The 16,424-nt window shown below is 32.8% G+C and overlaps 1 protein-coding gene across 1 annotated transcript in view; it reads left to right on the forward strand.

The window, feature by feature from the left end:
- SEMA3D (semaphorin 3D) overlaps positions 1-16,424 on the forward strand; it is a 191,926-nt gene that overhangs the window by 85,017 nt on the left and 90,485 nt on the right. The window contains exon 3 of the mRNA XM_012779523.2: positions 1,303-1,463. Coding sequence (XP_012634977.1) covers positions 1,303-1,463 — 161 coding nt within the window. The remainder of the gene's footprint in view (positions 1-1,302; positions 1,464-16,424) is intronic.

Raw genomic sequence — 16,424 nt, forward strand, 5'->3', positions numbered from 1 at the left:
GAAATAAAGAATTGGGACCTATGGAAAAGTATCAAAGAGAAAAGGAGACCAGGAACTCTGACTCAATTATCAATTTTGCCACTACATAATTTTGACTTTAGGGCATCTGACTTCACCTCAAAAGATTAAATACCTTCATTTATAAAATTTTGAATTTGCAGTAATTGATTTTCCAGCTTTAAAATTCTGTTTCCAGTAATAGTTCAGGGTCATATCTCTTTCAGAATCCATTTGCTTGGATTTAGCTTCTTTGTTTGCATCTTTTGTCGCATGTGTGAAGCAGAAACAGTGTAATCCTTCAAACACAGGCATTGATAAATAAGTTGTGGTATATCAAGACAATAGAATTTTAGTTAGCACTAAAAATAAATTAGTTACCCAGCCATGGAGAAATGAAGACGTGGAAGAAACTGAAATGCACATTACTAAGTGAAAGGAGCCAATCCGAAATGGCTTCATACTGTATCATTTCAACTGTATGACATTCTGTAACAGGTAAACCTATGAGACATGAAAAAATACAGTGTTTGCCAGGGGTGAGGGGCAGAAGAGAAAGATGAATAAGTGAAGTATGGGAATTTTTAGGGCAGTGAAACTACTCTATATACTATTAATGCAATGGGAAATACATGTCATTATACCTTTGTCTAAACCCATAACATGTACAACACCAAGATTAAACCCTAATATAAACTGTAGGCTTTGGTTGATGTCAATATACAATCATTGATTGTAACAAATGTACCACCGAGGTGGGGCATGTTGATGATGGGAGAGGCTATGCATTTATGGGAGAAGGGGGCATATAGGAAATCTCTATCTCACTCTCAATTTTGCTGTGAACCTAAAAACACTCCAAAAAATGAAGTCTATTAAAAAAAAAAGTAGGAGAAAAAGAAATGCTAAGAGATCAATGACACACTTAGTTTGATGTCTACTTTACATTAATTAATTTTTATAAGTTTGGAAATATTACTATAGGTAAATGCTTTAAGTTATAATTTAAGAATGTGAAAACAGGGTTATAAAATATTTTGTATTTAATTGGGTATTTACATATTTATATTGATTTAAATATGTATTTTTCATACACAAAATATTGTATTAACAAAGTACAAATATAATACATCTATTTCTAAATCAGTATATATAAACTGCAATTGTTTACATATATCTGAATTGGAGCCTTCATACTGTGTATAGGCACCTATAAAGTGGTATAATATGTATATTGAGGCAAGTAAATATTTTGTTTATTAAGAATTTTTTCTTCCTTTCTTTCCTTCTTTTTCTTTCCCATAGACTTACTGCTTTCAAACAGCTGTATTCCCTTTTTGGGTTCATCAGAAGGACTGGATTTCCAAACTCTTCTGTTAGATGAAGAGAGGGGCAAGCTGCTCCTGGGAGCCAAGGACCACATCTTTCTTCTCAGTCTGGTTGACTTAAACAAAAATTTTAAGAAGGTCAGTTTATTCAAATGTACAGGTGATTGAACTCATTTATTTTCATATGTGTTCTGCTTTGTTTTAAGTGACTCAATATTATATGTAGTAAGTCATTTACATGTCAAAAAACATTAAAAGAAGAGATTGCCTCATATATATTTTAGATTTTTATGGATTTAAGTACATATGCATGTTCTTTATTAAGAGTGAGTGTAATATTAAAAGCTTTGAAAATATAAATGAAAAACTTCAAAAATTAGCAAATATGTACTAGGCTGTACAATAGAAATGCAAAGTTTTGAACTGAACAAATGACAAGTGACTTATTCAATAAGAATGAACATTTATAAATATAATAAACGTTGTAAAATTAAAATTTTATTAAATTTCAATTAATAATTAACCATACCTTCAACTGACAGTTTGACTATGGTGATGTTTTAATATCTGCTCATACCTCTTTCTCCACACTCTTATTTCACATTTGAACAGATTTATGACCCAGTTGCTCTCAGCTAGATATTAATAATGCCCCGCAATGGGCTCAATAAGAACAATATTACCACTAAAAAGAAATATACACTAGTTATTTAAAATCCAAAAGGCAGTTGCTACTTTTCCCCACATTTCCAAATAGCAATGTGAAATCCAGAGGAAAGAGTGCCACGCTTTAGATTTTATCAATTATTATCTAGTACTTTAGCAAATATCATTATCTATGCAAGTAGAGATAGATACTAAGATTGGCAGTGATTGAATGATTGAATAAAAGTCATAATATATGACCTAATTGGATCTATGAGGCATCTTCTATTGTTACTTTTTAACTATCTTTTTCAGAAGCATTGCAAAACAAACATGAGGAGCTATTCCAGTAGCTTCAGGTCAATAGTTCCCTATATTCTGTTCTTCCTATTCAAAAAGAGTTTAGGTCATTCTAAGACCTTGAAGCTTTATATAGCATTCATCTATAATGACAAATTTAACTTAATCCTCTAATCATGAGATGTATTTAATAACCAAATATCAGATGCTCAGTTATGAGTGTTATTTTTCCTGAGAGCTTTAGTCTGCATAGGCAAAATATTTATCATCATGTGTGTTAATATCGCTAAATTAATCCCTGCATTACAATATTTTTTGCTTTTTAATCATTCAATTTTTAAGTAGTTCTTCTATACCTTCTTGAGTCCCACCAAACAAAAGGAGTCATTTCTTATGAATATTTAGACTTGATAAGGAAATAATCTTTGAATGCAAATGCATTTGCATGTATTTCATGTAATCTGTGTTTCTAGAAGAAAAGGTGATGGCTAAAATATTGCCAGTAATTGTTCTCAATTTCACACTTAGAAACTCATCAGATTATCTTAAAAAAAATAAAATAAAGTTATCCTGTAGCCTGGATATTGCTGAGTAATGTAAAATAAGCAGTTGATTATGTACTAGAATTTGAAAAGTTTGCCCTCCCTTCTAACGTTGTAGCTCCATTGCATTTTTTCTTAAGGCTGTATTTTTTCTTCAGGTATTTCTTTTAAAGTACTCATATTCCTAGGAGAGGTAATTGATGCTGTCAATTAATATCTCAATTGTCAGTAAATACCTTAGCAGGGGATGACAGTTTTTATGAAAGAGGCCAAAGAAAAATTTTAGTTAATCTTTGCAGTTTCACTTTAAGAGATACTACATAGTATAAAAGGTATTTTCCCAAATATGTCTCAGTTTTAATGTAACTACAAAAAGCAATTCATACTTTTAAGGGAATTTGTTCATGTTCTGTTCTCTGCCTTCGGGAATTCGAAGAAAAAGTCTATTTATCTGAACTGAATGTATTAGATCATTGCTTAAAATAAATGCTGATAGAGTAACTTCCTTCTTTGACTATTTTAAGCAAATCTCTCTTTGGCCATATTTCATGCTTGAAATGTGCTAATATTTAATAAAGTAAATGTTTATGCAATACCAATTTCTCTTATGATGTTATTGAAATAAATGGATATTTGAATACATTATAAAATTAGATAATGTCTACATAATTGATATTTCTTTATAACTCTATAAAATGTATAATTGATAAGGGGATTATGTATGCAAAAGTAACAATTTATGTTTATGTAGGTAACGACAGTTCCAGTTTATATAAATAACTCCAGTGCTAAAAGGTACTCCCACAGTAGCAAGTTAAGTGTCAAGATGTAGTACTTTAGCTGTGTTTAGACCTACAGGGTTTGCATTGGCTCAGTGCCCTTCGGCAGAGATCCAAACTCCTCTGTGGAGAAAACCACACATGTTGGGACTCTGAGGGGCTGAAGGTTGTCCTTTGTACTCTTTATAGTTAAAGCAATCTACAACACACAATAGAGTTATGAGTGACTGGGTGGGAATTATTTTCCCTTGGAAATTAAAAAAAAATCTGTTAGAGAATACTTAATTGAAGTAAGCAAAATTGAGGATATACGTGTACTTGGAGTTTTGGTACAAACACTGCTGTGCCTATCTTATCATTCATATCTGCCATGGGCATTTATTGAGGAATCACCAGAAATTATAGGGAAATCATTTACAAAATGAGTTAGGTAATAAATACTTAATAATAACCTTGTTATTATTATTTACTCTTGTTCAGACTAGATTTTGATTCTAGTACAGTGAATGGTGCAGGTATATGTTTAATAATTTGACAAATGACTGCAGAAGAAAGTCAAAATTAAATTTTTTGGAAAAATTTCTACTTTCTAGAAAATAAAAATTAAGCAGATTAGTTTTTTTTGTTTGTTTGTTTTTTTTAACTCTGGCAACTAGATAATAGGGATGAGATTCTGGTCTGGTCTTGTTTTTATCTTTTTTTTTCTTTTACATTAAGGGGAAGGATTATTTTTATAGGGACTTCTTAGACAACGGCAAGGATACACATTGCAAGTATGTGACACTTCACAAATTAAGTAGACTTTTCCAAAGTTGGTGCATAAGGCCTCTCTTCAGTTGGAAAATACTCTGTGGACTCCTCTCTGGGACAGGTTCTAGACTAAAATGCACATTGATTTGACATTCCCTTCCTCCAGCACTACAGCAAAATGCAGCAATCAGAACCAGCCAGAAGTGATCACATTCTGAGGAAAGAAGATGGATCTGAACTGTACTTACCACTTCCAACACTGTGTTGTAGGTTGAGTTCCCTGAAGCCAATTCCGAGATGAAGACTAGCTTGTGGAATATTTGTTCTAAGGGAATGTTCTTGGGATCAACACTGTGGGAGAATAGCTAGGAAATAGGATTAGGCAAAAGGAGAATTCATCTGTGATCCAATCCCAGCAAAAGACTCAGCTGTCAGGCCAAGATGATAAGATGGCAAACATTTCAATGTATTTTTCTAGCTTGAGTGATAATACCATAATTCCACTGAGTTTATCCTTTTCTCTTATCTAATCCATTCACCACAACCATCAAATTTATCTTTCAAAAAGTAAAAGTCTGATTATGTATCTCTCATTTAGACAACTCTGGCAGTTTTTCCTAGGAACTTGAATTAATTCCAGGCTTCTTAGCATTCAGTCCTAAAGCTCTTCCCAGCCCATTTCCAATCTATGTTTACAGCCTCATTTTTATCTATTCTTCACTGTTCCCTCACTTGCACTCTATTTTCTGCTTCCCTTTTCCCCATCCTTCTCTTTCTTCTTTACTCAAACTATACAGTTAATTTTTTCCAAAATAAATAATTTACTTTCAACTTCTGTTCCTTTGTTAAAGGTTCCTGGGATTTTACTTTCTTGTTCATCTCATTCCTCATTCTTAAAGGCATTTATCTAAGTTTACTCTTGTCACCTTTTGCACTCCAAAGCTCCACCTCACCCTTAGGAGACTTAAATTTTTTTTCTGTGTTTACTGGAGGATTTTATATATTTATGCCAATGTCAGATGTCCTAGCTGATAGCATTATCATCATTCATTTGTGTCAGTATATCCCCATTCACATATGTTCCTTGAATAAGGGGATTTTTCATGTACTTCTGATTCTCTTTTAGCACATAGCACAGTGTCTTACACATAAAAGACCCTAAATAGTGTGTTTCTTTAATTTTTTTAATTGGTGATTTTGTTAGTTTTCTTCTTTTGAGTGAGGAAACACTATATTAGTCTTACCAATTACCGTATTTCCCTGAAAATAAGACAGGGTGTTATTTAGTTTTCCTCAAGAGACACCCTAGGGCTTATTTTCAGGGGATGTGTTATTTTCCCCTCAAAGCCTCAGCTTGCAGCACACACAGGATGGCCGGGATCTGACAGGGGAAGCCGACCTTGTTGGTGGAGCTGTCCACATCTTTCCGTCACCTCTGGGATAGTAACTGTCACGATGGGCGAGATGAGAAGGGCTGCCTCGTCTTCTTTGCGGCTCTGCGACAAAATGCATGGGTTGTGCAGATACACTGCATAGTCACGCCCATCACTAGGTCTTATTTTCGGAGTAGGGCTTATATTGCACAAATGCTTAGAAATCCTGCTAGAGCTTATTTTATGGGTAGGTCTTATTTTCGGGGAAACACGGTAGCATGCTGTTGGCTTAGTATAAAAAGCACCTATCTTATTTATTATATCATACAACAAGAATAATGTCCAGAGTCTGAGTGGCTGCAGAGATGAAAATATCAATTGCCTAATGATGTTACAGAGGACACAATTCTTTTTGCTTTTGCCTTCCACTCTTGGTTTTGGCATTATCCTTCGGTTGGTAGTAAGATGGCTGCAACAGTTTGCATGGCTCACATCCAGATATGTAAAGAGGAACAACAACAAAAAAAATCGCGTGTTATGTCTTTCATAAAAGTAAGAGAAACTTTTGCAGAGCCCTCCCTTACCTTTCCTTGGCCAGAAATGTATCAACCAATTCCCAAACTTGTAAGAGAGTAAGGGTAACTGTGATTTGCTTATATCAGTCATCTCAAGTGGAAGGAATGTTCAGGAAGTAATCATGTTGATCACTACACTTACAGACAGGGTGTAGAAAACAATCTTTCTTTAAAAGTAATTTACTTAGAGAACTGATATTTTTGCAGTGTAACATAGGTAGCCCAAGGAAAACATAAAAGTTTTCTCAACCCATCAAAAAGAAGAGTATTAATATATTTGCCTATTTGGAAAGATTTATAAAGATTAGCTAGTTCTACAAGGAAATTATATGAAAGAATTTATTTTTCTTTCAGGAGATAGCTTTAGAAAGTATTTATTGCCAGTAAGAAAAAAAATCCTTGAAATAATGTATTTTATTCATGCTTCATGGTAAAAATTGAAAAATCTGCTAACCTTTATGAATACTTCTTTTGCTTGTATAAGAGTTCATTTGATTCTGTAAAAGTTCTCTCTTTCTGAGTTTAATTTAATCTAGACTTTATGAAATCTAGTCTGCTCCAGATCTCTTCAATTTGGTGTCACCATATAAGTTTTCTCCCTTTAATATTACTACTTTGGAAAGGATGACATTTCTGTGAAAGGGTAGTTTATCATTTAGTTCAAAGAATTAAAGTATTCATCATTGTTCTTTAGTCATAATATTTAGCATTATCCACTAAACATTTAATGTACAGAGAAAATATTTTTTAAAAAATCAAATAACTAAATATGACTTAATATCATTGAATATATTTCTTAGTAGAATTACATAAAAAATAATGCTACTTTTATTAGTTTGGTTTTGTCAGTCTCTAGGGTTGAAACCAATGATATGCATTATAGAAGAAAATGGGATACTTTATAAGACTACTTTGAGTAATTGTTTTTCTTTTGTCTTTATATGTTATTATTTCTTTTTCACTTTTTCAACAAAAACCCATTGAGTGTCTACTATTGGCACTAAGAATATTGTAATGGAATATAAAACTCACATCTTGTCAGTACTCATACCATAAGTAGGGAGACAAGGCCTAACATAATTACAAGACAAGTCAGAATATGTTAAAATGTCCAAAATAATTCCCCACATCTGTTAGAAATCCAATGAAGGGAAAACAATAACATACTTTGTATGGCTTTGAAATAGTTCAAGATGGATGAGTAAAATTTGGATTGGTGTTAATTGGTTAATATAAAATAATTTGCATCTAAATTTGGAACTTGTGGTTTATTGTTTCCTTGTTGTTCAATTAGGATGGGGAAAAACACATTTGAGTATTGGAGCAGAAAATAGTCTTTTTGTCTCTGCTATGTGTAGATTTCTCAAAGTTCCAATTAATGGATCTGGATTTTCCCGCACTGTCACTGAATATTCTACCCCATCTCAGCAGTCAGAGGAAGTGCCTAAAAGAAGAACTCTAATAGTCTTTGAGAAAGGTGGCTAACTGTGAATGGATATTTATATCCATTTATTATTCCTTTTATAAGTGATGTGTTAGACACCTGTTCAGTGTAGACATTATAATAATGCAAGTGTTTGACATTTGTACAATATGGTTTAAGAACCTATGATTTCTAAACAAATGATTCTAAACTACGTAGTAGCTGTCATTTTGACTACAAGTGAACATTCTCTACCAAAGCCGGACTTAAGTAGTCTTGGCAATAATTCATAAAATCCAGAGCCCTTTTTTTGTAAACTTCAGGAGTAATATATACAAACTAAAAGTCTTTCTCCTTCTTTCTCCCTCTTTTTTAATGGAATCATAGTTGACAGTAAAAATAATATCCAATACGTTCTGTTTAGTTATGTTACTTAGTTGGATTTCTGAGTTAATGAATTGTTGGGATCCTTCCATCTGAAAATGTTACTTATTTTGGAAGCAGTTCAAACCAACATGGATGAAATGAGTCTCCAAACCAAGACACAAGCAACAAGTCACAAAGGGAATGATTTATTAAACCGAGTACTGCTTTTGTATCCATGTTATTAAGCATTTATTTCTTGGTGTTCTCCCTTCCTTCTTTTTTTCCTTCCTGTCTTTTTTTTTTAATTTCAAAATATTAATTAAGGGGGTACAAGTGTTTTTGTTACATGGATATCTTGTATAATGCTTAAGTAGGGGCTTTTGATGTGCCCATCACCCAAAATTGTTCCTTGTACCCAATAGGTAAGTTTTTATCCTACACTCCTCTCCCCCTCACTACTTCTTGGTTCTCATGTCCTTTATATTGCTTTATGCTTGTGTATACCCATCTATTACCCCACTTATTAGTGAGAACATACAGTGTTTGGTGTTCCATTCCTGAGATACTTCACCTTGTATAATGACCTCTGCTTCCATCTAATGCAAATGACATTATTTCACTCCTTTTTATGGCTGAGTAGTACTCCATAGTGTATATATACACTATGGAGGTATATATATGTGGAGTGTGTATATATATATATATATACACCCCACATTTTCTTTATTCACTCATGAATTGAAGAGCACTTAGGTTAATTCCACATCTTTGCAATTATGGATTGTGCTGTGATAAACATTTGAGTACAGATGTCTTTTTCATAAAATGACTTCATTTCCTTTGGGTAGATACCAATAAGAGGTATTGCTAGATCAAATGGTAGGTCTATATTTATTACTTTGAGGAATTTCCATACTGTTTTCCATAGATATTGTACTAATTTGCAGCCACACCAATAGCGTATAAGGATTCTTTTCTCTCTGCATTCATGCCAGCACCTATTAGTTTTATGGGGTTTTTTTTTCTTTAATAATGGCCATTCTGATAGGAGTAAAGTGGTATCTCACTGTATTTTTAATTTCCCTCATAATTAGTGATGGTGAGCATTTTCTTATGTTTGTTGGCCATTTGTCTGTCTTGTTTTGAAAAATTTCTGTTCATGTCTTTTGCCCAAATTTTGATGGGGTTGTTTGTTTTTTTTATTGCTGATTTGTTTGAGTTCTTTGGAGATTCTGCATTTTAGTCCTTTGTTAAATGTCTATATTGTGAATATTTTCTTCTATTTTGTAGGTTGTCTATTCATACTGTTGATTATTTCCTTTGCTGTGCAAAAGCTTTTATGCAAATCAATGATTGTGATTTGCCACATAAACATAAACAAAAACAAAAACTGTATGATCATCTCAACAGATGCAGAAAAAGCATTCAGTAAAATCCAGCATGCATTCACAATAAAAACCCTCAACAAACTAGGCGTAGAAGGAACATAGCTCAAAATTATAAAGGCGATATATGACAAACCCACAGCCAACGTCATATAGAATGGGGAAAAGTTGAAATCATTTCCCCCAAGAACTGGTACAAGACAAAAGTGCCCACTGTCACCACTTCTATTCAACATAATATTGGAAGTTCTAGCCAGAGCAATCAGACAAGAGATAGAAACATAGGATATCCAAATCCAGAAAGAGGAGGTGAAACTATCCCTGATTGTTAACAATATGATCTTGTATCTAGGGAACCCTAAAGACTCCACCAAAAGACTCCTGGAATTGACAAATAAATTCAGGAAAGTCTCAGGTTATAAAATCAATGTACACAAATCAGTAGCATTTCTATGTACTAATAACAGTTGAGTAGAGAGCCAAATCAAGAACTCAATACCATTCACAATAGCTACAAAAAAATAAAATACCCTGTACTATATGTAATAAAAGAGGTAAAAAGATTTCTACAAGGAAATAGTTGTTTTCTACAACTACAAAACACTAATCAAAGAAATCACAGATAACACAAACAAATGGAATAACATCCCCTTACTCATGGATTGGTAGAATCAACATTGTTAAATGTCCACACTGCCAAAAGTGATTTATAGATTCAATGCAATCCACCAAAATACCAGCATCATATTTCACAGATCTGGAAAACAATAATCCTTAACTGCATTTGAAACTAAAAAAGAATCCAAATAGCCAAAGTGATCATAAGTAATAAGAGCAAATCTAGAGGCATTACATTACATGACTTCAAGTTATACCACAAGGCTATAGTATCCAAAACAGCATGGCATTGCTATAAAAGTAGATGTAGACCAATGGAACAGAATAGAGAATCAAGAGATAAAACCGTCTACCTACAACCCCAGATTTTAAACAAAGCAAACAACAACATACTCTGGAGAAAGGAAGCCCTATTCAATAAATGGTTCTGGGTAAATTGGATAGCTACATACAGAAGAATGAATCAGCACCCCTATATCTTGCCATATACAAAGATTAATTTAGGATGGATTAAAGAATTAACTGTTAGGCATGAAACCATACAAATTCTAGAAGAATACTTAGGAAAAACTCTTTGAGATATCAGTCTAGGCAAAGAATTTATGATTAAGACTCCAATGGCAAATATAACAACAACAAAAATAAATAAATAGGACTTCAAATTAAATAACATCCTTTTTTTTTTAAGTGTGCTGTAAATGTAGGCAAGTGGACTAATAAGATGCAAGCTTTCTCTGAGACCACAATTATTATTTATTTTATCTGCAAATCTAACAGTAAGTGGCATGTGAACTCGTGGAGTATAATAGTACAACTTTATTTTATCTTCCACAATCCCTTTCATATGTCCTATGGGACTAGTTCTTCTCCTGGGCCTGTTTGATAACTCTAGCAGAGCCCATAGCTTTCAAGGTCACTTAGGTAGTGCAGACAATTGCTGTCGAGAAATTAAAATGCCAATCTAATTTATAAAATTTTCCACTTCATTTAAAATGGAACTCCTCCCTCTGCCTGTCTCTGCTTGGGGCTGTCATGTAAGGGAAGGGCCTTCCATAAGTACATTCTCAGAGGTGGCTTCTCTGTTCACCCCACCTAGTGCTTTCTTTCCCTTAAGCTTATTAAACACACTGTATGATCCCTGCTGACTCAAATCATTAAAAAAAGGGAAGAAAGATAAGGGGATTAGAGAAGTGTCTTCTCTACTGACATTGTCAGGGGGATATCACTTCTCAACTTTCTGGCCTTATTAGACATTTAAAGTTGACTTTTTTTTTATGGGCACCTTTGTGAGTTCTTGGAATTTCCCTTTTCTGGAGTTCTCCCCCTTGCAGTTCTTTGGATAAGGGTGACTGCATTTCTCCTCTGACTGGTATGGTCTCATTTTTTATCCTGAGACAGATTGCAGTAGCACCAGGTGTTAGCTTCTTAAGTCTTTTCCCTCAACCCACTTGAACAGGCCCTAAGATGACCTCATGACATCCCATTTTTGAGCATGGCTCACATCTGTTACATGGAAAGCCATTATGTACTTTTTCCTAGACACACTCTGGAAGTGCAGGCTGATACCAATTTAGACATTGAGCCCATTGTCTGTTTTCATTGCTGCTTGTCAATCTCTCACCCTTTAGATATCACTGTCTACAATGTCCCACAAAAACCATGATCAAGGGCAAGTGCTTCTTGAGTTTCCTTCGAAGCCCTTGTACCTGCTCTTTACTACTGGGGCTGTAGGAGTCATGATACAACTGTCTTGGAAGACATATTAATATTTTTCTCAAGGGGAAGAAACAACTTTCTAATCTCCAGTTTCCAACTATTTTATAGCTTAGATATGGCTAAAATCATCTACATAATTCTTGTTCACCTACTTTGAAAGTTTTTGCATCTTGAGCTATCACTTAATTTTTTGCCTCACTTTAAACTTCTTTTTTTAAAATTCTGCTGTGCTATCAAAGCCATAAAATAAGATCTCAAAAGAATGTTGATTTACCTACAAATGTCTTCGGCAAGCTCATTGTATATCATTCTTAAAGTATTCACATTAGGATCATAGAAGTAAACAAATGAAGAATGTTAATACTCTTATTCATATTATTTACCTTTGGGATATTAATAGCATTAATCCAAAAAATTTCTGATTTACACTTTGTTTGCCATGCTTTTCAGTAGTATTTCTGATGGGTTCCAGCAAAGCTAACCTATAACCAAGAATCCAGATAAAACATAATATAGAGAAGATTCCTTGGCCCAGTTTTAAACAATTTTCAAACAGTTTCCTTTTATTTTGTGATAATACTTAATTATATTTGTTCTTTTTTATTCAGTTAATTTTAAAAATCTTTTCACTTGAAAGTGGCATAACTGGAAATTAAATGTTATGCACAAGATATTCAAAGAATTGCTATATTAAGAATCAAAAGTGAAGATGCTTTTTAACTAGGCTCCAAGATAAACCTGTTACTTAAACCTCTCCTTAGAGTGTTGAGGGGAAAAAAATCAGTATCATATTTAAATATTTACAGTTTAAAGCACTTTGCATTTGTTTTTGATGAAAAAATACTTATCTTTAAAAAAGCGTTTAGTGTAAAAATTATTAAATATACTTCTGGATAAAAGGGAACTTTTTTATGGGTTTAAAAATGAGAAAATAATTTATTAAAATAATATATAAATTTCACAGCTGAATATTTTCATTGAGTGACCTGAGATAATTTCATTTTGCCTTGCTAAAATAACATTTAGGTGCCCACATCTATTTAAGAACTTTACTCTTTTGGTTATTAAACCAAAGAGTAATCAGAATTATTTAAAAGGAAACATTGAATAAAACTTAGAGATAAATTACTTAAGCTAGAACCTGGACACTCTAAGATTGAATTTTAAATTAGAATGTGAAATAATTTTGGATTTATTAATATAAATAGTTTTTTCCTTCCACCTAACAATAGTAATGCAATTTATATTTCTCTATATTTAACATGAAAATTGGGTACATAATTATAAAATTACTCATATTACTTGAAATTCATCAAACTATGGCTTTATTTTTGAGCCTTTACATCATGAAAAGAACTAAGCTAAATGAATTTGTAGTTTTAAATATAATAATTTTCAATTGAATATTTAAACACACTTTTTTGCCTAACATGAAAAGGGCTTTGTTATTTCCTTTTCTTTAAGGAAATATAAAACAAGAGGGTTTTCATACATGAGGTTTCTCCACTTGCTTGTTTTATTTTGAGTATAAGCAGAAATATTCGTAAATCAGAATGACCTTCTGATTCCAGTTCTATTAACTTGCTCTATGGCTGAATAAGACATTTCTGTTTAATGTTATAGCCTGTAAGTCTATTATTTAGGGGAACAAGAATCAGAATAAATAACCTCTCGTTTAAAATTAAGTTATTGATTAAAAATTATGATCCTTTTTATTTTTATTTAATATTGAAATTAAGAAAATATAAATAGTTGAAAACCATGTGGACAATCTAATAAATTAACTTTTGGTACAAGGCACCCTGCTTAGTTTCATAGTGATTAATCTGTTCCTATTGCCTGCCAAGCACATGCTGTCTAGTAATCACAGAGGTAAAACAATCAACTCCTTCATGGATGTGCTGGCTTCCCAGCCTGGGTGCTGATGTGCAGGTCCCATCTGGTCACTGTAATGGACGGTCAGGATGTTGTCGGACTGTTCAGACTTCTGCCAGAATCTGACAAGAACTACTTCTTTGTCTCAAGTTCTAAGGGAAACTCTCTGTACGTCACTTTTGAATAAACAATTATTGAGTGCTAACTATGGATATGGTACTGTATCAGCTGCTAAAAACAGGTAGGAAGAAGCAGCAATGTCCCTTGATACTGGACATCAGTAATCACTAAACTTCAGTGAGCCATAAATTCATTTAAGTGTATCATGGAGGCTATGAACAGTATTCATTTCAAAAGTTTGAAATCCATCCACAAGAATGATTGGACTACAAGGTCTAAACTACTGACTCACTAGTAGAATTCTTAGAATTTATTTTAATTTGTATAGTATCTTAGCATTCTACCTCTCTCATGCAATACATGACTATGGAGGTTCCACTATATTCCTGCAACTCTTTTAGATGCTAGGAATAAAGTGGAAATATAGTTCTCAAATGCCTCTAATTTTGAGAGAGGAGGTTGATAGAGAAGAAAAACAGAAACATGTAAAATATCATTTATTGTTAAATGTTATTTTTAAAATGGGGTAATATTCCTGTGAAACCACTTCAGATTGGTTATTTGAGAAAGCCTTTCTGGGGAGATAATAAAATTGACACTACTTATAAGAAGGGATCATTCCCAAGAGGTCAGATATATTTCAAGTAAAGCAAGCTCTATCTGAAGGATAATAATGACATAATATTTGAAAGTGTCTAATGTCGACATATAGTAAGAGCTCAATAAATGTTAACTATAAGTTTTGTTAAAATGGGTATTAACTTGCTACATGTGATGATCTGTGTTTTAAGTCTGGGCTACTGAGACTCCCACCTACCTAAGGTCACAAGCTAACGAGTGATGTAGTAGAAACTCAGATTCACGTCTCCTAATTCCACTGCCTTTCATTGATCTTTACACGTAGAAAAAACTCTCAAACTAAATCTACTTGCAAAAAAGAAAACTCCAGATGGATGTGATAAACACAAGTATAATAGAAGACAGAGAAATTTGGCGGAAGAAGGGTAAAATGCAAAAGAGGCTATTGAGCTGAGTCTGGAAAAAGGAAAAGGGAAGATAGTTATTACCCATGGCTTCATAATGGAGGCTACGTAGGCACATGGTGGGGAAAAGCACATTAGACTCTATGCCTGGAACTTCGTCTGCTATATTGAAGGATATTTTCTTGGAAAACTTGTAGCCCTGTCTTTATGTGTTAATCTAAAAATAAATTTATTGTTTGAGAACTTAAACTTCCTTTTTGTAACAATTTCTATCTAGGCCATTTCCAATTATGGAAGCTTTCCATTTTGTGCTCCTGTCCTTATTTTACAATACCTCATTCTTCAAGCTCAGATCTCCTGCCTCTCCCTGTCGTTGGAACCCAGACTAGCCATTGTTCCTTTGGTTGTTCAAATCCTTATACCATGTAGCATTTAGAGTAATATTTTTTTTTCCAATTTCTTTACAAGCATTCAAAAACTTGTATCCTGTTCTTTGATAGAGATGGCCACTATCTCTAGGGTTCTGAATTCTTGTCTTTAATTAGGTTTTATGAACAAGTTGCAGCTTCCTCTTGTGTGTCCCACTCAGCTGTCTTGACATCTCCAAATTAGGCCAAAGGGAATTTGACTGACCTTGCACTTGCTAACTGGAGTCAATTAACTTGCTTCTCTAAAGATGAAACAAAGAGTAGATATAATTAGAATTTCCTTCGGATGTTGTTATAAGGTCTTATCATCATTTGAATGTTTCTGTAACTTGCCTAACATTAAATAATTAAAAATAAATTGTCTGACATTTTCACCTTACTAAATGATAACTGGTAATGAATTATATAAATTGTCACTGAAACAATACTTGCTAGGGACATTATAGCATTTCATTTGTGAGTTCCTCCTGAATATTATTTTAAAAGTGAAGTAAAATTGCTTCAAAAAACAGATAAACAAAAAATGGATTTAGATTTTGAATAGAGATAAGCAAATAAAATCAGTATAAGATAACAAGGATTGTTGGTTGTATTTTTAAATTCATGTATCTTCCACTATATTTTTATAAGTAAATTATTATTAAATCTCTTTTAAAATGTGTTTAAAATATAACTTTGTCACATCCAAACGTATATAAGGAGGCACTGGAGGAAATGTTTATTTATTAAAATGATCTCATTATTTCATTAAAATGATCTCTTTTCATGTTGGTACTCCATATTTTTTAACTCTAAAAGAAATATATATATATATATATATATATATATATACACACACATATATATACACACACTTTTTTAGAGGATAAATTTTGAACTTTCCAGGTATTATATGAAAAGATTAATAATTAATTGTAAAATATTATAAAGGCAACATGAAGATACTAATTTAACAGTCAGTAAATTATAGAATATGGGAACTGGCTTATTAGACACACTTATTTTACAAAGTTAATTCATAAATTATCACTCCCAAGTGAAGAAATTTTATAAATTTATTTTCTTCTGTTTCCCACCATCATCTGTTGTCAGCAAGATCTATAAGAATTAGCATTTAAATTAAAACCAGTTTGCAAACTCTAATTGTTTAATAATGACTCAATTACTAGTTATTAGTAGTTACACTTTGGATAATTAAGCTGAGAGGAATTCTTGGGTTCA

This window comes from Microcebus murinus, chromosome 9, assembly GCF_040939455.1.
Source record: "Microcebus murinus isolate Inina chromosome 9, M.murinus_Inina_mat1.0, whole genome shotgun sequence".
Lineage (NCBI taxonomy): Eukaryota > Metazoa > Chordata > Mammalia > Primates > Cheirogaleidae > Microcebus > Microcebus murinus.